The sequence below is a fragment of the Chiloscyllium plagiosum genome, unplaced genomic scaffold, assembly GCF_037043375.1.
Source record: "Chiloscyllium plagiosum isolate Xiang-an unplaced genomic scaffold, Cpla_swu_hap1 HiC_scaffold_32, whole genome shotgun sequence".
Lineage (NCBI taxonomy): Eukaryota > Metazoa > Chordata > Chondrichthyes > Orectolobiformes > Hemiscylliidae > Chiloscyllium > Chiloscyllium plagiosum.
Genome location: NW_028270170.1, coordinates 16,599,265 through 16,626,999, shown reverse-complemented (window position 1 = coordinate 16,626,999; position 27,735 = coordinate 16,599,265). Strand labels below are relative to the sequence as shown.

General features: G+C 43.6%; 1 protein-coding gene across 1 annotated transcript in view; it reads left to right on the top strand.

Moving 5' to 3' along the window:
* The window catches only part of LOC122539850 (inactive phospholipase C-like protein 2), a 226,613-nt gene that overhangs the window by 133,922 nt on the left and 64,956 nt on the right, over positions 1 to 27,735 (top strand). The window contains exons 2-3 of the mRNA XM_043674966.2: positions 13,256 to 15,742; positions 18,207 to 18,410. Coding sequence (XP_043530901.1) covers positions 13,256 to 15,742; positions 18,207 to 18,410 — 2,691 coding nt within the window. The remainder of the gene's footprint in view (positions 1 to 13,255; positions 15,743 to 18,206; positions 18,411 to 27,735) is intronic.

Sequence of the window (27,735 nt, the reverse complement as noted above, 5' to 3'; positions counted from 1 at the left end):
TTCCAGCCGTTCCTTTACCTGCGAACATCTGCCTCCAATCAGCTTTTGAAAGTTCTTGCCTAATACCGTCAAAATTAGCCTTTCTCCAATTTAGAACTTCAACTTTTAGATCTGGTCTATCCTTTTCCATCACTATTTTAAAACGAATAGAATTATGGTCGCTGGCCCCAAAGTGCTCCCCTCACTGACACCTCAGTCACCTGCCCTGCCTTATTTCCCAAGAGTAGGTCAAGTTTTGCACCTTCTCTAGTAGGTACATCCGCATACTGAATCAGAAAATTGTCTTGTACACACTTAAGAAATTCCTCTCCATCTAAACCTTTAACACTATGGCAGTCCCAGTTGATGTTTGGTAAGTTAAAATCCCCGACCATAACTACCCTAATATTCTTACAGATAGCTGAGATCTCCTTACAAGTTTGTTTCTCAATTTCCCTCTGACTATTGGCGGGTCTATAATACAATCTCAATAAAGTGATCATCCCTTTCTTATTTCTCAGTTCCACCCAAATAACTTCCCTGGATGTATTTCCGGGAATATCCTCCCTTAGCACAACTGTAATGCTATCCCTTATCAAAAATGCCACTCCCCCTCCTCTCTTGCCTCCCTTTCTATCCTTCTTGAAGCATTTGTATCCTGGAACATTCAGCTGCCAGTCCTGCCCATCCCTGGGCCATGTTTCCGTAATTGCTATGATATCCCAGTCCCATGTTCCTAACCATGCCCTGAGTTCATTTGCCTTCCCTGTTAGGCCCCTTGCATTGAAATAAATGCAGTTTACTTTATTATAGACAATAGACAATAGGTGCAGGAGTAGGCCATGCTGCCCTTCGAGCCTACACCACCATTCAATATAATCATAGCTGATCATCCTTAATCAGTATCCTGTTCCTGCCTTATCTCCTTAACCCTTGATTCCACTATCCTTGAGAGCTCTATCCAACTCTTTCTTAAATGAATCCAGAGACTGGACCTCCACTGCCCTCTGGGGCAGAGCATTCCACACAGCCACCACTCTCTGGGTGAAGAAGTTTCTCCTCATCTCTGTCCTAAATGGTCTACCTCGTCCCTGCCTGCCCTGACTGTTTGACTCACTTCTGTTCTCTGCTGTACCCATCTCAGATCGATCTCTTTCCTCACTATCTCCCTGGGTCCCACCTCCCCACCTTACTAGTTTAAATCCTCCCAAGCAGTTCTAGCAAATTTCCCTGCCAGTATATTAGTCCCCTTCCAATTTAGGTGCAATCCGTCCTTCTTGTACAGGACACTTCTACCCCAAAAGAGATTCCAATGATCCAAAAATGTGAATCCTTCTCCCATACACCAGCTCCTCAGCCTTGCATTCATCTGCTCTATCCTCCTAGCTCGTAGAACTGGGAGTAATCCAGATATTACTACCCTTGAGGACCTCCTTTTTAAATTTCTACCTAACTCTCTGTAATCTCCCTTCAGAGTCTCAACCTTTTCCCTTCCAATGTCGTTGGTTCCAATGTGGACAATGACCTCCTGCTGGCCCCTCTCCCCCGTGAGAACATTCTGCACCCTCTCTGAGACATCCTTGATCCTGGCACCAGGGAAACAACACACCATTCTGCTTTTTCTCTGCTGGCCACAGAAACGTCTGTCTGTACCTCTGACTACAGAATCCCCTAACACAATTGATCTCTTGGAAGCCGACATACCCCTTGTTGCATTAGAGCCAGTCTCAATACCAGAAACTTGGCTGTTTGTGCTACGTTCCCCTGAGAATTCATCACCTCCTACATTTTCGAAAACAGCATACCTGTTTGAAATGGGTATATCCACAAAAGACTCCTGCTCTAGCAGCCTACCTCTCTTACCCTTCATATCTCTAGCCAACAATCAGCAAATGATTAGATGATTGTTGGGAAGGAAGGTGGCAAATTTGAAATGAGTTTAAAAAGGCACATTTCCTTTGACTGTTGACAAGTTTGCTTTGTCGCTTCTTTCAGGCGATTGCAATTCCTTTCCTCTTCCCCCTGTCCCATTGAGGCAGGCTGTCCGATTGTGCCAAAAATAATTCAATTGCCAACCAAAATGCGCCATATTCTCTTTTCCAAGATTCAGCGCACATCAGGGGAACGTCCACTTGGCCAATAGAAGTACCAGATATGTCTCGAAAACATTTCAGTCAATGTTCAGAAATTACCTGAGCATGAGGTTTTGTATAAATAGGGGAGCAGTACTGAGCTAAGGAGGGCTCCTATTATAAAATGTCCCACTTTGAAAATGCAGCTTCTGACCTCTACTTTGATAATAAAGAACCTGAGAGTTAGCAAAACTAATTCTGGCATACGTGAAGCCTCCTTTACTGAGACTCGATATTAGTTTTGACTTTTTAGTATCAGTGGGGTTTCTCCTGTCAAACATGGTTAACATGATTATAAGACTATGACCATTACCAATAAGAGTCAATCTAACCATTGCCCCTTGACATTCAGTGGTGTTGCCATCATTAGATTCTACACTGTCCACATCCTGGGGTTTACCATTGATTAGAAACTGGTCTCACCACACAAACAGTGGGTAGAAGAGCAGGTCAGAGGCTAGGAATACTGCGGCAAGTAACTCACCTCTTGACTCCCCAAGGCCTACAAGGCTCAAACCAGAAGTGTGATAGTATCATTCCCACTTGCCTGGATGAGTGCAGCTTCAACAATACTAAAAAGCTTGATACCATTCAGAATAAAGCAGCTCACTGAATTAGATTACTTACAGTGTGGAAACAGGCCCTTCGGCCCAACAAGTCCACACCGACCCTCTGAAGAGCAACACACCCAGACCCATTCCCTTATATTTACCCCTTCACCTAACACTACGGGCAATTTAGCATGGCCAATTGACCTAACCTGCACATTTTTGGACTGTGGGAGGAAACCGGAGCACCCGGAGGAAACCCACGCAGACACAGGGAGAATGTGCAAACTCCACACAGACAGTTGCCTGAGGCGGGAATTGAACCCAGGTCTCTGGTGCTGTGAGACAGCACTGCTAACCACTGTGCCACTGTGCCACCCAACCACTGTGCCTCCGTGCCACAACATATTCACAACCATTCACTCGGTCCACCACTGATGCTTAGTAGCAGCAGTGTGTACCATCTCCAATATACACTGCAGAAATTTACCAAAGATCCTCAGGCAGGACCTTTCAAACCCATGACCACTTCCATCTGGAACGACAGGACAACAGATACACGAGAACACCAGCACCTGCAAGTTCCCCCTCCAAGTCACTCACCATCCGGACTTGGAAATATATCGCTGTTCCTTTCCTGTCACTGGGTCAAAATCCTGGAATTCCATCCCTAATGGAATTGTGGGCCAACCCACAGCAGGTGGACTGCAATGGTTCAAGAAGGCAGCTCAAAATCACCTTCTCATGACAATAAGGTATGGGCAATAAATGCTAGCCATTCAGCGATGCTCATATCCTACGAACAAATCAGAAAGGAAGACTTTTAGTGTGTTCTGCAAGTTCTAATGCGTTTTGCACATGTTTTTGCAATAGGGAGGTCAAAACAGCTGTGGTTCACTAAAGTGTATATTGTGCAAAAAATATTAAATGGTTGCACATATCCTTAAGATCTTCCTAGACTCCCGACTCATCACTGATGGTAATGTTGCCTTTCATACCTCCCACTCACAAAATTGTGCCAGACCGTCATTTGTTTTGACACCACCATCATTCGGCTTGGGTAATTTACTGGGAATATGCTTCTTGAAGTGGAATAGAAAGAAAAATCTTGCATTCATATAGAGCCTTTTGCAGTCAGGGCATTGCTGCTGTATAAAAGAATGCACAACAACCAATTTGCACACAGCAAGGTCCCGCAAAGAAGTGATGAGATAATCTGCTTTTGTTGTGTGGATTAAGGGATAAATATTGCCCAGTTCTTTGGGAGAACTCTGTTGCTTTTTTTTGTCAAGTGCTTTAAGATGTTTTGCACTAACTGAGGAGACAAATGAGGTTGAACATAATGCAAAAGCATGCAAAGCTAGTGCAATGTGTTGATCACTCTTTGTTTGAATGGAAGCTACCTTCCTTGCATAACTCCCAAATTTGATCTTTACTAATTTTTACAGATGTTCCAATTTCACCTCTGAATTAATCTATTGCTTCCTCCTCCTCTTTTACCCTGATTCTGTAATCTGTATAACCTTACTGCTCTGTCACCTCTTTTTAAGATGTAAAAGGATATATTTATTCAGTTGGTTGAAATAACTTAATTGTCCTCTCACTTGGGGCTATTTTGTGAACTGCCTTCAGTGACTATATATCGCCATTGTGCATTGGTGACCGGAACCTGACAGGAGCTCATCAATTTAAACATGATTTGTATTCTATTGTCTTGACTCTGTAGTTCGCTATCCTACTTCCTGCACTGTTTATTGCTCCGCAACAGTTGGCCGTGTGGAGTTCCAATCTATTAAAATATTTCACGGCAGTTGAGGGATATGTCTGAGTGGTAGACTTCAGGCATTTAGCTGATTCACATCAACAATATTTGCATTTTATGCCAGTGAAGTGGTTTTCCTTGGGCTCAGAGCCATGAATGTGCAAAAAATGGTTCAAGATGCCAGAAAACTTTAATTATTTTTAAATTGGGAAGTAAATTAGGTATGGTTTCAGTATTGTGAATTTCTTGTATCGAATACAGTGTGTAGTAATTTTAACCTGGATTAAAATGAACTACTACTTGGCACCATGCATTTCTGTTTTAGCATCTATCCAAAGGTGTGATCTATCCACAGCAGGCAGTGAAGAAAGCTAATGGCATGCTGGTCTTCATAACAAGACAAATTGAGTATAGGAGCAAAGAGGTCCTTCTGCAGCTGTACAAGGCCCTGGTGAGACCGCACTTGGAGTATTGTGTACGGTTTTGGTGTCCAAATTTGAGGAAGGACATTCTGGCTATTGAGGGAGTGCAGCGTAGGTTCACTCCAGGAATGGTGGAACTATCATATGTTGAAAGATTGGAGCGACTGGGTTTGTATACACTTGAGTTTAGAAGGATGAGAGAGGATGCGTTTGAGATGTATAAAATTATTAATGGATTGGACACTGTGGAGGCAGGAAGCATGCTTCCACTGATGGTTGAGTCCAGAACCAGAGGGCAAAGTTTAAAAATAAGGGATAGGCCATTAAGAACAGAGTTGAGGAGAACTTCTTCGCCAAGAGAGTGGTGGATATATGGAATGCTCTTCCCCAGAAGGCAGTGGAGGCCAAGTCTCTGGATATTTTCAAGAAAGAGATGGATAGATCTCTTAGCGATAGTGGGATCAAGGGTTATAGGGATAAGGCAGGAACAGGATACTGATTGTGGATAATCAGCCATGATCATAATGAATGGTGGTGCTGACTCGAAGGGCCGAATGGCCTATTCCTGCACCAGTTGTCTATTGTCTATTGTGTTTCCACTACTAAGTGGATAATTGCAAATCCTGAAAGAAGATAACTTTATAAATAAGGTTGCACATTTGTTCATAGAAAATATGGTTTTATCATAGAGTCATGCAGCACGAAAACAGACCCATGTTAACCAGACATCCTAATCTGATCTAGTTCCATTTGCCAACAATTGGCCAATATCCCTCTAATCCCTTCCTATTCAGATACCCATCCAGGTGCTTTTTAAATGTGGTAATTGTACCAACCTCCACCACTTCCCTTGGCAGCTCGTTCCATACACACACTACCCTCTGCGTGATGAAGTTAACCCTCAGGTCCCGTTTAAATATTCCCTCTTACCTTAAATCTGTGCCCTCGAGTCTTGGATTTCTCCATCGAGTGACAAAGACCTTGGCTATCACCCTATCCATGTCCCTTATCATTTTGTAAACCTCTATGAAGTCACTCTTCAGCCTCCAACCCTCCAGAGGAAAAAGCCCCAGCCTGTTAAGCCTCATCCTATAGCTCAAGCCCTCCAGTCTTAGCAACATCCTTGTAAAATCTTTTTTACACCCTTTCATGTTTAACAACATCCTTCCTGTAGTAGGGTGACTGAAATTGTACACTGTAATCCAAAAATGGCCTTACCAATGTCCTGTACAGCTACAACCTGACATCCCAAGTCCTATACTTAATGTCCTGACCAACAAAGACAAGCATCCCAAATGCCTTCTTCACCACCCTGTCTAATTGCAACTCCATTTCCAAGGGACTGTGCACATGCATCCCTGGTCTCTGTTTGGCAACACTTCCCAGGCCTCTACCATTAACTGTATAAGTCCTGCCATGGTTTCCCTTACCAAAATGCAACATCTCACATTTATTTACAATAAATTCCATCTGTCACTCCTCGGCCCATTGGTCCATTTGATCAAGATCCCGTTGTCCTCTAAGATAACATTCTCTGCTGGCCACTACACGTCCAATTTTGGTTTCACCTTCAAACTTGCAAACCATGCCTCCTATATTCATATGCAAACCGTTTATATAAATGACAAAAAAGTAGTGCACCCAGCACCGATTCTGGTGGCACACCACTTGTCATGGGCCTCAAGTCTGAAAGGCAACCCTCCACCTTCACCCTCTGTCTCCTACCTACAAGCCAATTTTGAATCGAATTGGCTAGCTCTCCCTGGATCCCATGTGATCTAACCTTACTAACCAGCCTACCATGCAGAACCTTGTCAAACACTTCGAAGTCTGTGTAGACAACATGTACTGCTCTGCCTTCATCAATCTTTTTTAACATTTCTTCAAAAAACTCTATCAAGTAAGCGAGACATGTTTTTCCATGCACAAACCCGCATTCACTTTTCCATGCCTTTCCAAATCCATGTAAATCCTGTCCCTCAGAATGCCTGCCAGTAATGTACCCACCATTGTTGTAAGGCTGTATCGTTTCTTGGCTTTTCCTTACCACCTTTCTTGAATAATCGCACCACATTAGTGAACCTTAGTCTGCCAGCACCTCACTTGTGGCTGCCAATGATGCAAATATCTCAACAACGGCCCAACAATCGCTTCTATAGCTTCTTGTTGGTGGACACAACTTTGCTGTAAACCAAATGTGGCACTGGAAAAGCACATCTGGGGATGCTACCTGACTTCCTGTGCTTTTCCAGCACCACATTTTTCGACTCTGATATCTCCAGCATCTGCGGTCCACACTTTCTCCCGTAAATCAAATATGTTGGGCAAAGCTGTGAATTTTCCTGCTTCTGCCCTCAGCAAAGTGGAACGAGTCAAATATTTTTAATGATTTCCCACTGATTGTCGTGAGGTGACTAATTTGATGGAATAGTTAACACAATTAGAACATAGAACAGAGAACAATACAGCACAGAACAGGCCCTTCGGCCCACGATGTTGTGCCGAACATTTGTCCTAGCTTAAGCACCCATCCATGTACCTATCCAATTGCCGCTTAAAGGTCACCAATGATTCTGACTCTACCACTCCCACGGGCAGCGCATTCCATGCCCCCACCACTCTCTGGGTAAAGAACCCACCCCTGACATCTCCTCTATACCTTCCACCCTTCACCTTAAATTTATGTCCCCTTGTAACACTCTGTTGTACCCGGGGAAAAAGTTTCTGACTGTCTACTCTATCTATTCCTCTGATCATCTTATAAACCTCTATCAAGTCACCCCTCATCCTTCGCCATTCCAACGAGAAAAGGCCTAGCACTCTCAACCTATCCTCGTACGACCTATTCTCCATTCCAGGCAACATCCTGGTAAATCTTCTGTGCACCCTCTCCAAAGCTTCCACATCTTTCCTAAAGTGAGGCGACCGGAACTGCACACAGTACTCCAAATGTGGCCTAACCAAAGTCCTGTACAGCTGCAACATCACTTCACGACTCTTGAATTCAATCCCTTTGCTAATGAACGCTAATACACCATAGGACTTCTTACAAGCTCTATCCACCTGAGTGGCAACTTTCAAGGATCTATGTACATAGATCCCAAGATCCCTCTGTTCCTCCACCTGACTAAGAACCCTACCGTTAACCCTGTATTCCGCATTCTTATTTGTCCTTCCAAAATGGACAACCTCACACTTGGCAGGGTTGAACTCCATCTGCCACTCCTCAGCCCAGCTCTGCATCATATCTAAGTCCCTTTGCAGCCGACAAGAGCCCTCCTCACTATCCACAACTCCACCAATCTTCGTATCGTCTGCAAATTTACTGACCCACCCTTCGACTCCCTCATCCAAGTCATTAATAAAAATTACAAACAGCAGAGGACCCAGAACTGATCCCTGCGGAACTCCACTTGTAACTGGGCTCCAGGCTGAATATTTACCATCTACCACCACTCTCTGACTTCGACCGGTTAGCCAGTTTTCTATTCAATTGGCCAAATTTCCCTCTATCCCATGCCTCCTGACTTTCCGCATAAGCCTACCATGGGGAACCTTATCAAATGCCTTACTAAAATCCATGTATACTACATCCACTGCTCTACCCTCATCCACATGCTTGGACACCTCCTCAAAGAATTCAATAAGACTTGTAAGGCAAGACCTACCCTTCACAAATCCGTGCTGGCTGTCCCTAATCAAGCAGTGTCTTTCCAGATACTCATAAATCCTATCCCTCAGTACCCTTTCCATTACTTTGCCTACCACAGAAGTAAAACTAACTGGCCTGTAATTCCTGGGGTTATCCCTATTCCCTTTTTTGAACAGGGGCACAACATTCGCCACTCTCCAGTCCCCTGGTACCACCCCCGTTGACAGTGAAGACGAAAAGATCATTGCCAACGGTACTGCAATTTCCTCTCTTGCTTCCCACATAATCCTAGGATATATCCCGTCAGGCCCGGGGGACTTGTCTATCATCAAGTTGATCAAAATGTCCAACACATCTTCCTTCCTAACAAGTATCTCTTCTAACTTACCAGTCCATTTCACACTCTCCTCTTCAACAATACGGTCCCTCTTGTTTGTCAATTCTTGATCTCTCGATTGTGCTACATTGATAAACTGGCAGTTCTGTACAATTCACCTCCATTACACTCTGTAATTACAATAAAGTTAACACCTATTTGGTGTCATTGGCTAACCACTTTGAGCTGTAGATTTTAGCTATGTCAACTTCTGCAGCCTTGTTACTTTGTTACCTGTGAATGTGAAGTGGGTGATTTTTGGTCATGTTAAAATGGGTCTTCCAGTCAAGAAATGTTGCTTCTAAAAATAAATCTAATACCAGTATCTTTTGAGTGACTGCCCTTTCTGTACCAAAGAAACTAAAGTTCTCACTGATTCCTCCTGCAGACAAACTGAATCTCTGTGGGGGATCAACAAAGCACTTCAAATGTTTTGTAATCGTTAACCAGGAAGTCATCTCAAGTTGAGCAGTGTTTTGTTGTCAAATACAGCAGGTCCACAGGAAAACATCTGGCATCAGTTTGAGTAAATCTGTCTATAATTGTGAACTAGGATTGGCATTGACTCTTGAGACATTGGGCACGTGGGTGAGTTTTTAATTGAGAAATCACAGCTGGTCTCTTATCAGAGAGTGATAAAAAATTCAATACTATCTATTGATATATTCATCTTTACACAACTAAATTAACTTACATTATTTCCTGCAGCGCTTTGTGAATTATTGATTTGCATTCTTTTTCCTACCTAACCAGGATTCAAGTCCAGGAGTAGGGATGCGTTTTTGCAATTACACAGGGCCTTGATGAGACCACACATGGAATATTCTGTGCAGTTTAGTTCTCCTTATCTGAGAAAGGATGTTCTTCAGAGGGAGTGCTGTGAAGATTTACCACATGGATTCTTAGGATAAAGGGACTATTGTAGGGGGAGAGATAGTTGGTTCGGATCTAATTTGCTAGAATTCAGAAGAAAAAGGACGATCTCATAGAAGTCTATAAAATTCTAACAGGACTAGACAGGATAGATGCAGGAAGGATGTTCCTGACGGCAGGGACTCCAGAACCTGGGTCACAGTCTAAGGACATGAGCTAAACCATTTAGGACTGAGATGAGGAAAAATTTCTTCACCCAGAGAGTGGTGAGCACGTGGAACTCACTACCACAGGAAGCAGTCAAGGCCTAAGGTTTGTGTGATTTCAAGAAGAAGATGGACATAACATTTGGGGCTAACGGGATCAAAGGATATGTTGTGGGTGGGTGGGGGAGGAGTCACAGAAGGGAGAACAGGCTGTTGAGTTGAACGATCAGCCATAATCAAACTGAATGGTGGAGCAGGTTCAATGGGCTGAATGGCCTACTCCTGCTCCTATTTTCGATGTTTCACACTGACGTTTGACACTTTGATGTGTGGATGACAGTGGCTGTCCACCCTCAGTGATCATGCTGGGATTCAGCATTTTAAAAGGCCAGTAGGTGGTGTCATGTTCACTGCTGCCATTTGGTTCACAATAAATAACAGAAGTCTCAGATCTACAGTTGCATAATCAACCGTTATTATCAACCAAGCAATTGAAAGTGAGAAACATTTCTCCCTGTCAGTTGTTACTTTGTTGAACAATCTGAACCTGTCATCAGCTACTTGGAGGTGCTCATTCGCCATGCTAAGTAGCCAGGCTGAAACCAATTAGCTGGTTGCTTTTGTTTGTATAAATTGCTTGTTACATTTCTTTATATCACATCAAAGATTTCACTGATCTTGAATCTTGGTCATTTCATATTGTGAAAGGTGCTAAAAATATTTGTTCTTTCTCTGTAAATGCAAATATTTCCTAATATCAAGTTGTATGTTTATAGGTAAGAAATTCCTACAGAATTGTTACAGCTGTTATAATATTAGAGGGCCTGAAAAGCAACATTAAAATTGCTAATAAATTATTACAGTTTCAAAGAAAACACACATTACTGAAACTTTTAATCTTGCATTCATCAGGACAGGTGCAAGAATTTTAAAGGGAACAACAATTTGTACTCCATGAGAATTGGAAGCTGATTGGTTAGTGGGATGAGTCGAAAAGTGCGCGCTGGAAAAGCACAGCAGGTCAGGCAACATCCGAGGAGCAGGAGAGTTGATGTTTCAAGCAGAAGCCCGTCATCCAGCCACACTTTTTGACTCTGACTCTCCAGCATCTGCAGTCCTCATTTTCTCTCTGGTTTATGGGATGACGCTAGTCGAGGTGTTGCCATAAACAATGCACCAGGAACTAATGCCACCACCAATGTTTTTTGTTTCATTCAAAAAAAGGGCACAATGCCTGGAGATCTTCATTTTTCTGTAAGGGGTCAGGTCCCTGTGCATGAATATTTGTAGTTTCTAACAAACGTGTAAGATCCACAATGGAAGCCTGACTGATAAATCTGGACTACAAGCTGAAAGTTTTGACCACACATCTCTCTTTTCAGGTTTTAAACCGCAAGACATTGGAGCAGAAATTAGGCCATTCGGCCCATCAAGTCCTCTCCACCATTCAGTCATGGCTGATAAGTTTCTCAACCCCATTCTCCCACTTTCTCCCCGTGACCTTTGATCACTTTTGGGTTTTGTGCTATCGAATGACAGTAATAAAATTATTGTTGCAGTACAGTTGATGCCGCTTTCCAATTTTAGCTCATCTTATCACCGGTAGTGATGAGTTTATCAACAGACTGCTTGTCCGTTCCTGTGAACTGCTGTAAACTAGATCAAGAGGTATTCGTATTTTGCAAAACCTTATCTTCTTATCATCAGCTCAGTGAGTAACTGAAACTATTAGCTCACACAAGTAGTTGGAGATCTGCAGAAGGATTAATTTGGGTGAAAATGTTCTGTGAAGATATTTTCATGGACGTAGAGCAGGATACAATCCAAGTTTCTGCTTATCCTTTTCTTTTCCAAGTGACATTGTGAGAAGGCCTGTTCTTATGTTCTTTTGAAAGCCATTTTAAGAGCATTAAGTGATTGGGATCTTGCACCAAGTCTTGAAAATTGCAAATTCTGTCTAAGGTCAGGGCGTTTCACAGAAAGCCATGAGTTTATGTTTTCCTGGCCAACTGCCCCACATGCAATTTTGCAGATGCCGCTTAAATAAGTAATGGATTAGGCAGACCACACTAGGGCTTCACTGACACATATTAGAAACTGTTTTTTTTACACAATAATTATTACAAATTGCATTCAGTTTTCAGCAGGAAACCTGCTTTGGGTTAAATATGAATGCCAAGTTGATGACAAACAGTGTTCTAAAGAAAGGGAGCTGGATAGTCGTTACTTTTCAGAATGAGCCTGTCAAAGACATTATTACAGTGGCAAAATATATCTTTGCGTCCATCAACAGTCTAAAATGCCATCTGCCCCTGCAGATATTGTCTGCAAGAGGGAGGGAGAGGTGAGGGGAATTCAGTGGTGATGGTGAAAAGAAGTAGATGTTAACTTACTTTTGAAGTCATTTAAATATGTGATGTAAATGGAAGACAATGTAAGTAATTGAGAAGTGATTCACTTCAGTAGAAAAGGAGGCAGGATAAAAGTAGAAAGGCAGAATATTTCTTAAACGGTGCGAGACTGAGAAGTGCAGGTGTCCAAAGGGATTTGAGTGTCCTTGTCCAATAGTCACAAAAAGCTAACTTGCAGATATAGCAAGCAATTAGGAAGACAAACAGCATGTTGGCATTTATTCCAAAGGGATTTGAGCACAAAAGCAAAACTGTCCTACTGCAGCCTTGGTGAAATCTATTCCAAACTGTCACGTACCGTTTTGGTGTCCTTATCTAAGGAGGGATATACTAACCATTAGAGGCAGTGAAATAGACATTTACCAGATTAATCACTGGGATGTCAGGACTGTTGTCAGAGGAGAAATATAGGAAAGAATACCTGTGTTCTCTGGAGTTCCACAGACTGAGAGGTGTTCTCATTGAAATATTCACAGCTTTGACAGGGTGTGACATGATGAATATAGAGAGGATGTTTTGCCTGGCTGCTGACTTTCTCGAACTAGGGGGCCTAAGCTCAGGATAAGGGGTGGGCCACGTAAGTCTGAGATGAAGAGAATTTTTCTCAAACAGAGGGCGGCGAATCTTTGGAATTCTCTATTCAGGAAGCTCAATCATTGAGCAGGTTCCGGGCATAAATTGATAGGACTTTGGGAGACTAATTGATGGATGCAGAAAGTGCAGGAAAGTGGCATTGAGGGGATAATCAGATATGATGGTGGGGCAGGTTCAATAGATTGAACGATGTACTTCTGTTCCTATGTTTCTACGTTCTTACTGACCTCTTAATAGGGTTGCTATAAGCCAATGTGTTTTACTCGAACCAATTTGTTTCTCTTGGATTTTTTTTTTTAGGATGGGACCCGACAGAGGAGGGACAGGAAGAAAACAGTCTCGTTCAGCAGCATGCCTAACGATCGGAAAATTAACAGCACTGCAGCCTGCATTTCCTTCATGCTGGAGGGCTGCGAGATGAAAAAGGTTCGCTCCAACTCCAGAGTGTACAACCGTTACTTCATCCTGGATTCTGACATGAGATCCCTGAGATGGGAGCCATCCAAAAAGGACTCTGAAAAGGCGAAAATTGAAATAAAATCCATCAAAGAAGTGAGACTGGGGAAGAAGACCCCGGTGCTTCGTAGTAATGGGATCTCAGAACAATTTTCAGATGAATGTGCTTTTTCAATAATATATGGGGAAAATTATGAATCATTGGACTTGGTGGCTGGTTCTGCTGATATTGTGAGCACTTGGGTTATGGGGTTGAGGTACTTAGTTTCATACGGAAAAGATACACTTCAAGCGATCGAGTCAGACCGAAACAGTTTACGGTCTTTATGGCTGGAGACTGTTTTTCAGGCTGCAGATGTAGAGAAACTGGGCCACATCCCACTAGCTATCGCCATCCAGCTAATCAAGGGACTGAGCCCAGGAATGAAGACTACAAAAGCGGAACTCAAAATTAAAGAATTACAGAAAGCAAAGGACAAAATGGGGACGGATGTCACGTTGGAGGTTTTCACTGAGGCTTACTGTGAGCTCTGCACACGGCCAGAAATATTTTTTCTGCTCGTACAGTTTTCCAGCAATAAAGAATACCTTGACTCGAAGGACCTGATGCTATTCCTGGATGCAGAGCAGGGAATGGAGGGTGTCACAGAAGATACGTGTTTGGAAATCATTCGCAAGTATGAACCATCGCAGGAAGGCCAGGAAAAGGGGTTCCTCTCCATAGATGGCTTCACCAATTACCTCTTATCACAGGAGTGTCAGCTTTTTGACCTACAACATGAAAATGTGTGCCAGGATATGACTCAGCCTCTGTCCCATTACTACATTAATGCATCTCATAATGCGTGTCTACTGGAGGACCATTTCTGGGGTTCTTCAGATATTAATGGCTATATCCGAGCTCTGAAGATGGGTTGCCGTAGCATTGAGTTGGTGGTTTGGGATGGTCCCGACAACGAGCCTTCCATTTATGCCGGCCATCTGATGACAACACAGATAGCCTTTCGGAACGTTCTTGATGTGATCAACAAGTACGCTTTTGTGGCATCTGAACATCTGCTAATTCTCTGCTTGATCATCCATTGTTCAGTTCAGCAGCAGAAAGTGATGGCTCAGCATCTAAAGAAGATTCTAGGAGATAGACTGCACACAGATCTTCCCGATCCAGAGGACAACTATCTCCCGTCACCAGAGCAACTCAAAGGGAAGATTCTCCTCAAAGGTAAAAAGTTACCTGGGAATTATTATGACTCTGAGGGTGATGTTAGCGACGAAGATGAAGGAATTGAAATGTGTCAGAGGATGGGCGAAGACGAGGCGGAACAATTGAGCACAGTTACTGAGAAAAAGCTGAGGCTTTCGAAAGAGCTGTCAGATCTGGTGAGCTTCTGCAAATCGGTGCAGTTTAAGGACTTTGAAGCTTCCAAAAGGAAGCAGAAGTATTGGGAAATCTGCTCATTTAATGAGGTGGTGGCAAACAGATTTGCCAATGAGTATCCAGAGGACTTCGTAATTTATAATAAGAAGTTTCTATCCAGGGTGTACCCAAGCCCCATGAGGATCGATGCCAGTAATATGAACCCTCAGGACTTCTGGAAATGTGGCTGCCAAATAGTGGCCATGAACTATCAGACTCCAGGACTCATGATGGATCTCAATATCGGCTGGTTTCGACAGAACGGAAACTGTGGGTATGTTCTCCGACCTGCTATCATGAGGGAAGAGGTATCGTACTTCAGTGCTAACACAAAGGACTCATTGCCTGGTGTTTCAGCCCAGCTGCTCCACATTAAAATCATTAGCGGTCAAAATCTGCCGAAACCCAAAGGTTCCGCAGCCAAGGGTGATGTTGTGGAGCCGTATGTCTATGTGGAGATTCATGGCATACCAGCTGACTGTGCAGAACAAAAGACTAAGACGGTGACTCAAAATGAGGACAACCCCATCTTTGATGAAAGCTTTGAGTTTCAAATTAATTTGCCTGAGCTTGCATTGTTACGTTTTGTAGTTTTAGATGATGACTACATCGGAGATGAATTCATTGCACAGTACACTATTCCCTTTGAATGCCTGCAGGCAGGGTACAGGCACGTGCCCCTTCAGTCTTTGACGGGAGAATTTCTGCCACATAGCACATTATTCATACACGTGGCCATCACCAATCGCCGGGGTGGCGGCAAGTCTCAGAAAAGGGGGCTTTCAGTTCGCAAAGGGAAAAAGGCTAGAGAGTATACATCAACCAGAACTATAGGGATCAAAGCTATAGATGAAGTGTTTAGGGCAGCCACCCAACCTTTACGTGAAGCAACAGATCTACGAGAAAATGTACAGGTACTGTTTATGCTATATTGTTGTGCCACCAGTTTTGCCTATTATCTGCTCTCCTATTTCCTTCTTCACCCTTCCTCTCACCACAATTCTTAGTCAGGTAGGCCATTCAATCCATTTTAGTTCTTCCATCCTCAAAACTACTGATACTCTCTAGTGCAGCATTTAATTGATTCTCAAATTACAACATTTACAAGGCATTTGGATGGGTATATGAATAGGAAAGGCATAGAGGGATTTGGGACAAGTGCTGAAAAATGGGACTAGATTGATTTAGGATATCTGGTCAGCATGGACAAGTTGGACCGAAAGGTCTGTTTCCGAGCCATCTCTATGACTCTAAGTGATTCCAAACATTTCATATCTACTGCTTTTTCTGATTATCTGTCCTATCCATTAACTGTTAATTTTATGAAGAATTTCCAAGTAACAATCTTACTGTTATCATTTATTTGAACCCCTGAGCTCTGCGACGCGTTTTGTGATTCATTTCAAAGCAAATTGACAGCCTTGACTTTATTGAGAGTGCATGAGAGAGCATTGTCAATATATCATACCAATCCATGTAAGTCCAAGTTACTCATATATGCATCAAATAGCAGTGATCCCTGGCAAACCCCCCTGGAAACAGAAATTCCCAAAGCGTTTTTGAAAAAATGGACACTGAGCAAGAGAATGACTACGGAAAGAATAGGGCCCATTAGAAACCATATATGTATAGATGTGGAAGTCACAGGCATAGTCCTCAATGAATACCTTATGTCGGTCTGCACGGTGGAAAAGGATGATACAAGTATAGACATCAGATTGAAAGACTGTGAAATATTAAAACAAATGAACATGGAGAGAGAGCTGATATTAGCAGGTTTATCAGTCTTCATAGTGGATAAGCCCACTGGCTTGATGAGATGTATCCCAAACGGTTGAGGGAGGCAAAAAAGGAGATATCAGGGGCTTTGGCAGTAATTTGTAGTTACTGTCTGGACACATACCAGAGAACTGGAACACTGCTGATATTGTCCCATTATTTAACAAAAGGGATAGACCAGGCAATAACAGGCCAGTTAGTCTAATCTCAGTGGTGGCAAAGTTAGTGGAAAGAATTCTAAGGGACAGAATATATCTACACTTGGAGGGGCACAGATTGATCAGGAATAGTCAGGATTGATTTGTTACAGGAAGGTTGGATTTGAGAAATGTGATTTGATTCTTTGAAGCAGTTACCAGGAGGCTAATGCATTTAAAGCATTGCAATAAGGAATCTTTTTGGTGCAATCAGAAGCTTATCTTAGGGTCCAATGTGGCATCGAGATTGCAAATAGTCTAGGAGCAAATCGCTGCAGATGCTGGAATCTGTAATGAAAATAAAAACTGCTGCAGCGGGTCAGGCAGCATACACAGAGAGAGAGCAAGCTAACATTTCAAGTCCAAATGACTTTTTATCAGAGCTAGTGTGAAGTTTGGAGGTGCCATTGTATAAATGCAGCCCCCTCCTCGCTTCACATCAGCCCTGATGAAGAGTAATTGGACTTGAAACATTAGCTTGCTTTCTCTACATGGATGCTTCCTGACCCACTGTTTTCTCCAGTATTTCTTTGGTCTCATTACAAATAGTCTAGTTCAGCCTTCGGCAGTTGTTAGAGAGAGCAATGGAGTTGGTGGTTAGGGAATGGAGCTTGAGGCAAGGACCAAAGCTAATTGCACAAATTCTAACTCACACGAAACCTCAGCCATTTAGCAGGAATTAATGACTTCATGCCTCTCAATATTTAGTTGGAGGAAATTTCTGTTCATCTAACACTAGATGTTAGACAATGCTCTGACAAACTGAAGATATTTGAGAGAGTTATTGATGAGGTGAAACTGAGGACAGATGGGAAACCTGGTGAGTTTTTGCATGATGTAGGAAGGAGGTGAAGTGTAGGTCCTTCAGGGAACATCAGAAGGCTAATCCTTTCAGTAATGTGAAATTGCCAGATTTCTGTTTCTCGGATTCTTGATCTTGAGCAGAAATAAAATTGGATGAAAGAACGAAAGATTTATATTGAATAATCTCACCCATCCCCTTTAGTGTTTGATGGAAGACAAGATGTGATCAGTAGTCACAGTATTATCATTTGTCAAAATCTCCAATCTTTGACCTTCAACCTTGTATCATTTCTCTGCATCGAAAATGGGTATTAGAATAATAATGTCAACTGATGTAAGTTAAAAGCTTTGCATTTGATACACAAGTGGAATTTGCTGAAGAATTACAGTCTTTGGCTATTAGTTGGGATTTACTCCGGAATCAGATTTCATGCCATTTTCAAAATGAGTTTTTTGAGCTTCCATAATGCAGTTTTATATTATTAATGTATAATAAAGATTCTGGCTTGAATAGTGCAAGCAATCTTGTTGTAAACGTTCAAAATGCACGAATCTGCTGCTGCACCACATTTCATGGATGGATTTATATTTTACGCAGAATGCCATGGTCTCATTTAAAGAGTTGTGTGGCCTGACCCCCGCCGCGAATATGAAGCAATGCATTCTGACGTTGTCGTCATGGTTACTGAACAGTGACAACACAGTGCTGGTGACACTGAACCTCAGTGAACAGTATCCTTCCATGGAGGCACAGGGTCCAGTTCCAGATCTCCTCAGGAAGGTTCTGGCAGCCTACGATACAGTGAGTCCATTCATTCAGTTTTGCCTGAACCTGCAAAGAGTTTGAGTGATGTTCGTCCAGTTTCTAAAGCACACAGTTCCACAACAAGCGTATGCATACACTTGCACAGAATTAGCAAGTTGTTCAGGGAAACAAAAATATTCACACTGGTGTTGTGGGACTTAGTTCTGAAGTCACATTGGCTGAGATTTTGACTAATTCTAAAATCCCTATTTGCATATTAAATTTCACCCATTGTTGAGGCTAAGTAAGAGGAACTATACCTTGTATTTTACTAACCTAAACCTGATTTGAGTTTGCACTGTATCTAAAAGTTGAAATTGACAGCTCTTTTATTCCCTAGCACTGACTACTCTTATTAAAGAAAAAACTGTGGACAGCATCTACAGATGCTGCCAGACCTGCTGAATTTCTCCAGCAATTTCTGCTTTTGCTACTGACTACTCTTATACTGGTCAGCATTAAAATAGAAAGCAGAAATTATGATACTAAAGCTCTAGGATAAGTTGGATTCTGGGTGCATTTCATATTAAAATAAATAAACTATTTGGCCATTTTTAAAGTTGATCCACTAATTGGTACTTGCTAAGACATCACAATTTATTTTCATGTTTGAAGATATAACTAATAGGTATTTAAGGTTACATAAAAAAACCAGAATGATTGATGAGGTCAGCCCCAGATCAATCTCTCGGGTTCTCTACACAGAATGAGAGTGCCGTGGGAAATTACAGAAAAATATAGTGATTGGTGCACAGACACCTCTTCAGAACAGCAGACAGCTGATTTCTTGTGTGGAAAGACTCAGCTTTGTTTTTTTAGCAGTGATTAAAATGAACTTGGGTTTCAGCATTAGGGAGTGGCACTTTATTAGACAACAAATGGTATTTAAAAGTTCCCTTACTGAGGAAGATTCATTTGGTTTTATGTTCAATATGATACAAGCACTAGTAACTGCACCAAAAGATGGACAAGAAGCGAACAGTATGGATAGATTTATATTTTACGTTGAATATAAAACTATTCATTGACTTTGACTTATCTTGACTTGCATTAAGTATTTCATCAACAGATTCACTGGTGCTCTGTTAGAGGAAGGACTGTACATTTCCTACTCCTGTTCCTTTTCAGAGGCAACATGCTGCTTTAATTAAAAGGAAATGCAAAGAGACCTCAACATTTCTAATTGTTCCTGTGTTGTTTTGGCCTCCTGGGGTGTTCCAGGAAGTTAGTTAAGGCTCAGCAGAAGGTTGATGCAGAAGAATACAACAAAGAAGCCAACCTCATATGTCCACTTTTAAATGTCGGGAGGACTCTTTCTGTTCTCTTTGGGCCAAATAACTCCCTGTGGCTATGACCAAAGATGTTGACTTGATCCTTCGGCATGCAATGTGTATAATCACCATGCAAATTAACTTCATGTACCAAAGTAAACATTCAAGTCAGAATGCATGACAACTTCGCCAAATAGGAAAAGGAAATTGCATTTCTTTCTAAATAAAGTACAGGTTTGGATTTAAGAAAAACTTAAAGTGTCCTTGTGTAAAATATTGATGAGCAACATTAATAGCCTTTCACCATATCAATTTATTTTACATCAAAGGTCTTTAATGGCAGTCTATTTCTGTTAATGAAGCATTTGATATTTAGGAAGTGAGAAAGTTCAGATAAAGGGGGCATTTTCAGGATGGCAAACTGTAATTATTGGCGTGTTGCACGGCTCAGTGCTGGGATCACAATTAGTTTACAAAATATATGAATGACTTGGATGATGAAAGTGCTATCAAGCAAGCGGATAGTGCAAAAATAGGAGGGAAAGCAAGTGGCGAAGGTGAATCAAAGAATCTGCAAGTGGATATAGTAAAGAACCAGGCAGCATACCTTGCACTGAGTCACTTCCCAGAAACTCAGGGAGTAGACCTCAGCAAAGTCTCTAGAGGCACCCATCAGTCGGGGGTGCTGACGCACCAACTCAAGAGTAGCCTCTGATACCAGTCCAAGAGATTTGCCAAAGTCAGGTGCCTAGGAGGGTAATCTCGGTCAGAGAGTCCGTGCCTTGGGACTGGAGCTACAGGCTGGTGGTAAGGATGGATGATAACTGTAAAGGAGGGCAACAGTCCCAGCACACGGAGGATCAGATACAGCATGGATTAGAAGGGGGTCATTCTGGAGAGGGTTCATCCAAACTCAGAAGCACCCTGGCTTCAAGGGGATGATTCAGTGTATGACCACACTTGGCATGGTCCCCTCATAATAATAAAGGCTTGAGGGGGTCCAGGCACATTTCGATGGATTGTATGGGGTCCTGAGGAGGTGAGTAGCTGTAGCAAGGGCTACCGGGAAGGGGATATCTTGGGGTTCGTTGACAAGTGAAGGCCTTGGTTGTGAGCTATCGGCCAAAGAAAATTCACTGTTGCCTTCCATTGTGCTGGAGATCATAAATGCCCATGGAGAAGAAAATGGCTGAAACCACAGTCTGAGTGGGCGGGTAATGTGCCTCCACTTGTGAGGGATGGACTGCAGAACCCATCACTGTTAAGGCTTTTAAAGGGAATAAACATTACACAGACCCATGCACTGTACAGAACACAGACCTACAGTGTCCATAATCCCAGGCCATCCCAATGCATTTGGCTGTGTGTTTGCTGTCCATCTCCCTGCCCCGGACATCACTGACAAACTCGTTCACTTTTGGACACAGAGGAAGGAACAGAACAACAATGTTATGGGACAAGGTCCAAAGGGCAGGGCCCATTGCCCTGTATATGCCTTGATCCAATTGCTCACAGATGCTGCAACAAGCTCTCACCACAGGCATTGATCCATAGTCCATCCTGTCAGGCCCTGAAATTATGCCTCATGCTGGAACAATTACATTTGGAGCTACACGGAGAGACAAATAAACAAATCCTGCTATGGCATATGGTAGAATTTAAATTCTGTAAGAATCTGTAATTAAGAGTCCAGATATGTTCATGGGGCCATTGCTGATTATTGGAAAGAGTTATCTGGTTCACTAATGCCCTTTAGGGCAAAATCTGCCATCTTTACCCAGCCTGGCCTATATTTGACTCCACACCCACAAAGATGTGGTTGACTCTTGCCCATCCCTAAGTACCCAGTTAATAAATGGTGGCCTAGCTAACGACTACCTCATCCCATGGATGAATTAAAAAAATCAAAGCACATGAAAAAATGCCAAATAATGTACAGTGCATTGTCATCCATGCCACCAACATGCCCTCAATATGTTTCCTTCTCCTGTCCCTCCCACTATGCATTGGTGTACCCCCTGGTCCCATAGCTGGGGTGGGAGTCTGGGGTTAGCTTTGGTGCCTGTTGCTCCTGGCGGTTTAGCTGGCTGACTCCAGGTGAGGAAGCTAGTGTCTAGATGGGCCAGACCTGCCGAAGGTTATCTTGCAGGATGCAAGTGGACCCTTCTTGGCCACAACTTCCAAGGGTTGGAGGGTGGGGGTTGGGGCGGGGGTGGGGTGGGGTGGTGTTGAGGGTGGGCCAGATTGAGATCAAGGGTTTGGCCACCTCTGGACTGTCATCGATGGAGATTTTTGAGGGGCTTGGGTGTGGCTTCTCTCTGACTGGGTCTCTCCTGACACTGCTTGTCTCCTTGCGAGGAATAGCTCACTAGCTTATCCAACCATCCAAGGAGATCAATGGCTGTGGCAGTGATGTGCAGCAGTGTGGACTCCTCCAGCAGAATGGAGGAAGCCCCTGATTGCCAACATCACAGGGTCCTCTCCTGCCTAGGGCTGAGCGGTGAGAGCCTGGTCACTGGCAGCCCTATGAAACTAAGTGGCTGGTGGAGTTCTTGCTCAGTCAGGTGTGGAGCTGTTGCAGTGAGATTGTGGCCCACCACTTTGTAAGCCTAATGTTGACACCGGGGTGTATCCAAGCTGGAGGAGCGTGCAGGAGGCAGTCCTAATGATGTCTCCTCTGAGATGTCAGTACCCTCACTCTCAGAGGACAAAGAATTGGCTTCTGAAGGCAAAGCTGTTTCATTTGGGAGGTGATGGACTTGTTGGGGTTGCAAGATACAAGAGAGAGAAGGTGACACAGACAGTGGTTAAAGTGGTGTGTAATGGATGCAACTGACAGCGTGGTCAATGTGAGAGTTGCAGTGGCATGTGGAACTATGCTTTATTCAGATGTAAATGGCATTTGGTTTCCTGGTGCATTACTTCAATAAAAGAATGTAATTGGTACTCCACCAATAAGTAAGAGAGAGGTTGACCATGGACCATTCTGTGCAGTGACAGGGCTCACACTGGGCCACACTGGCCTCCTTCTTTAGAGACCGCAATTTCCCTTCCCACGTGGTTAAAGATGCCCTCCAACGCATCTCATCCACATCCCGCACCTCCGCCCTCAGACCCAACCCCTCCAACCGCAACAAGGACAGAACGCCCCTGGTGCTCACCTTCCACCCTACCAACCTTCGCATAAACCAAATCATCCGCCCAAATTTCTGCCACCTCCAAACAGACCCCACCACCAGGGATATATTTCCCTCCCCACCCCTCTCCGCCTTCCGCAAAGATCGCTACCTCCGTGACTACCTGGTCAGGTCCACGCCCCCCTACGACCCACCCTCCCATCCTGGCACTTTCCCCTGCCACCGCAGGAACTGCAAAACCTGTGCCCACACCTCCTCCCTCACCTCCATCCAAGGCCCTAAAGGAGCCTTCCACATCCATCAAAGTTTTACCTGCGCATCCACTAATATCATTTATTGTATCCGTTGCTCCCGATGCGGTCTCCTCTACATCGGGGAGACTGGGCGCCTCCTGGCAGAACGCTTCAGGGAACATCTCCGAGACACCCACACCAATCAACGAAACCGCCCCGTGGCTCAACATTTCAGCTCCCCCTCCCACTCTGCCGAGGACATGGAGGCCCTGGGCCTCCTCCACTGCCGCTCCCTCACCACCAGACGCATGGAAGAAGAATGCCTCATCTTCCGCCTCAGAACACTTCAACCCCAGGGCATCAATGTGGACTTCAACAGCTTCCTCATTTCCCCTTCCCCCACCTCATCCTAGTTTCTAACCTCCAGCTCAACACTGTCTCCTTGACTTGTCCGGACTTGTCCGAACTGCCTAGCTCCTTTTCCACCTATCCACTCTACCCTCTCCTCCCTGACCTATCACCTTCATCTCCTCCCCCACTGACCTATTGTACTCTATGCTACTCTCTCCCCACCCCCACCCTCCTCTAGCTTATCTCTCCACGTTTCAGACTCTCTGCCTTTATTCCTGATGAAGGGCTTTTGCCCGAAACGTCAATTTTGCCTGTCCTCGGATGCTGCCTGAACTGCTGTGCTCTTCCAGCACCACCGATCCAGTTACTGGTCTCTCACTGGTCCACTCTGTACAGTTACTGATCTCACCCTAGACCACTCTGTACTGTGACAGGGCTCACACTGGACCACTCTGTACAATTACTGGCCTCACCATGGACTACTCTGTACAGTTACTGGTCTCACACTGGACCTCGGTGTACAGTTACAGGACTCACACTGGACTACTCTGTGCAGTTACTGGGCTCACACTGGACCACTCTGTACAGTTGCTGGTCTCACACTGGACCACACTGCAGTTACAGGACTCACACTGGACCACTCTGTGCAATTACTGGGCTCACACTGGACCACACTGCAGTTACTGGTCTCACACTGGACCACACTGCAGTTACTGGTCTCACACTGGGCCACACTGTACAGTTACAGGACTGACACTGGACCACTCTGTACAGTTACTGGGCTCACACTAGACCACTCTGTGTAGTTACTGGGCTCACGCTGGACCACTCTGTACAGTTGCTGGTCTCACACTGGACCACACTGCAGTTTCTGGTCTCACACTGGACCACACTGCAGTTACTGGGCTCACACTGGACCATAGTACAGTTACTGGTCTCACACTGGGCCACACTGTACAGTTACAGGACTGACACTGGACCACCCTGTACAGTTGCTGGTCTCACACAGGATCACTGTGTACAGTTACAGAGCTCACTCTGGGCCACACTGTACAGTTACTGGTCTCACACTAGACCACACTGCAGTTAGTGTTCTCATACTGGACCACTCTGTACAGTTACTGGTCTCACACTAGACCACACTGCAGTTAGTGTTCTCATACTGGACCACTCTGTACAGTTACTAGTTCCACACTGGACCTGTTCCAAAGCTGCTGCATACTATGCGAGAACTTTCAAAGCAGCCACTTCACAGTCAGCCTGGTATGAAGGTATTTGTCTCTGTTGTAGTTATAGCTGATTGAAGCACTTTCTATTTTTATCAAAAATTGTGGCTGTCAAAGTGTTTCTGTGACATGTTAGTAACATCATGCATGCATACCCATTCTTTCAGGCGTTCTGTTCACTCTTGTGCTTTTCACTGTGTTCCTTAATCACTGAACAATATTTTGACATTCTTTATTGTGGTTTCATCTCTTTGGTATCTTTGGAAAAAAATCACAGTTGAATGAATTGTTTTTTTTAAAAAGAAATACAGTGATAAACAAGTGATTAAAATCTGACTTCTCTCCAAAAACTGTGGATAGTAAGTAACGATCAGTCTAGCATTTTTATGCATAACACCCCCCACATCTATTCTGTCAGAAAGTCATGGTTCCCAAGCATTTGACAGGACTGGATTGGCAGGTATTCTCTTCTGCTTATGAACCTGTCAGGTTTTCAACCGGAAAAAGCAAAGCTTTCACAAGGTTTCTTGTATGTTTTATAATGCCAACTCCTACCACCTTGTGGTTAGGATAGTTTACAGGAGCTCTCTCTACTCCTTGGAGTAGAGTTGGAGAAGAAGGCCACTAGCGAGTTGCAATGAGAAGAGGCTCCTGTTTTAAGTATTGTATTGCATGACAGCAAGTAGATACACATTACATTAATAAGATAGATATTGCTACGAAGACTATGATGAGATCTTAGGTAGAGGTCTTCACTTTACAAGATCCTAAGCTGGTCTGCCTTTCTATGCCCATGTTCTTGTGAGATTTTCAGAATGGGTGGAGCTTAATGCAGTTTCCATCATTAACACTTGCAGAACTATGACTTTATGCTAGGTTGTGGGGGCGGGGTTGAAGGCTCATGCACTTTGTGTGGGGGGGGGGCGGTGTTGGACAGGGTTTGAGAGGTGGGCAGGGGGCGGTGTTGGGGGCAGGGTCTCGCGCGCTTTGTGCTGGGGCGGGGGGGCGATGTTGGACAGGGTTTGAGAGGCGGGTGGGGAGCGGTGTTGGATGGGGTTTGGGAGGCAGTGTTGGGGCGGAGTCTCGCGTGCTTTGTGCTGGGGGGCGGGGGGTGCTGTTGGACGGGGTTTGTGAGGCGGTTTTTGGTTTGGAGTCTCGCGCGCTTTGTGCTGCTGCAGTCTCCTGAACAGGTAGCAGACTTTAAAACTCCATGCCCCAGAGGAAAGGCATTTAATCGATTAACTGAATAATCGATTATCCGAACGAAGTAGTGCCCACCCATCTCGTTCGGATAATCGAGGTTCCCCTGTAAACAACATTTGTAATGACAAGAAAGCTCCAGAGTGTTGTGCTAACAATGCTCATCTAAAGAGCTATAGGGGTAAAAGACATAATACCAATATAGATTTAACACAGACCATGTCTTGTTCAATTATTAGAATTATTTGGAAAGATAGCATAAGTGCTGGGTGAGAGCTCACCATTAGGATAATGTACATGGATTTACAGAGGATATTCAGTCAGTGCCCACATATAGAAATTTGTTTGAGGCGTGTGGTACGAGAGATGTGATAGCCAGTTAGAATGATATATGCAAGGCAACTGGAAGCCAAAGGGACCAACACGTGGAAATAATTGGCATAGCTGACCAGGGGAGTTGTTTGCTATCACAGTCCTTCCATGGAGTTGTCATTATTCATAAAAGGCAACGTAAATAGACTGAACGTCTGACTGGAAGATGTATGTACATATTGTAAAGAGGGTGAAAATAGATACAACGTGAAAATAGCAACAAAGAAGTGTATCATGGAAGGCGATATCACTCAAATTGCCCTCTTCTAAGTCATTTGCGAATTTTGCATATGAACGCATCCCAGAAAATAAACAGGACTCCAACCTGGTCCCTGTATCGAAAATCTTTACACATGTCTCAGAGGACAGCATTTTTTGAATTTGCCAATGTTTGTCTGCAGTGAGCAGCAAATATTAAAGAGGTCGTAACATTCCAAAAGATCCAAACTCTTCAAAAACATGAGCCAAATGAGTGGGTCTTCCTTTACATACCACAGCCATAGCCTGTTTATACTCAGAGAAACCTTTGCAGAGTGGCAATACTCATTTCATACTCTGCCAATTACTCTTACATTAATAGAGAGTTAAATCAGGCAGGATATAAAAATAGCATTGCATCTAATTCCATCAGGTTCCTGGCTGGTGAAATAAGTTAAAATTGTCCCTTTCGGGCAGTATCCAAAGACAGCTTTCCACCTTATCTATGTGTTTTACCAACATCTCACTGTCTGGTTTCTCATATGAAGTGTGCAGTGTAGGATGAGGTATTAGAGAGCTATTGGAATTGAGATCAATCCCACTATATGCACTATCACTTTTATCAGGAGGAAGAAAATTGAGATGAAGGATGCAAAGAGACTTAGGAGCAAGAGGGCTTTTGTGAAAGAGACATGCACAGATGGTCTGGAGAATTTTGGTATTTGCAGTTTTCAGCTACAGACAGAGTTGAATTCTGGCCTGAAACCAAAAGAACTGCTAGATCTACAGTTGACGTCTTGAGGTCACATCTAATATGACCTGCCATGAATCACTTCCTCCAAGTTATTTTCATCCTCTTCATAACATAAGCAATTGGCTGCCATTTATATGCTTGGTATATTTAGTTTGTTAAGGATGCAACTCCTGAGAGGGTCTGTGACGTATGCAGCTGGAAAGATCTAAGTCAATTAAATAGACAAGTTTTGCAAATTATTTGCGGATATTCCACACGTCTGCATTTCCTTCTCCCAGTCTGGCATATCAATATCTTGGTGATATTAGCTAATTGGCAACATTAATTCATATAGTTTCTTGTGTGGAGCAATACTGTCTGAATGATATTGTCTGTAGGTTAGACAATGTAATGTATACCACAGCGTTCTTTTTGAGACAGATGTATTGAACTTTATCAACACTGCTAACTATTTACACTGTTAGAAGATCTCAGACACATAGGAACAAAGAAGTGAATCGTGGAAGGCTATTTCAGTGAATGAGGCATATTTGGTCATGTACAACAAGAACTCTGGACCTCGTGGTGAGAATCCTTCTCC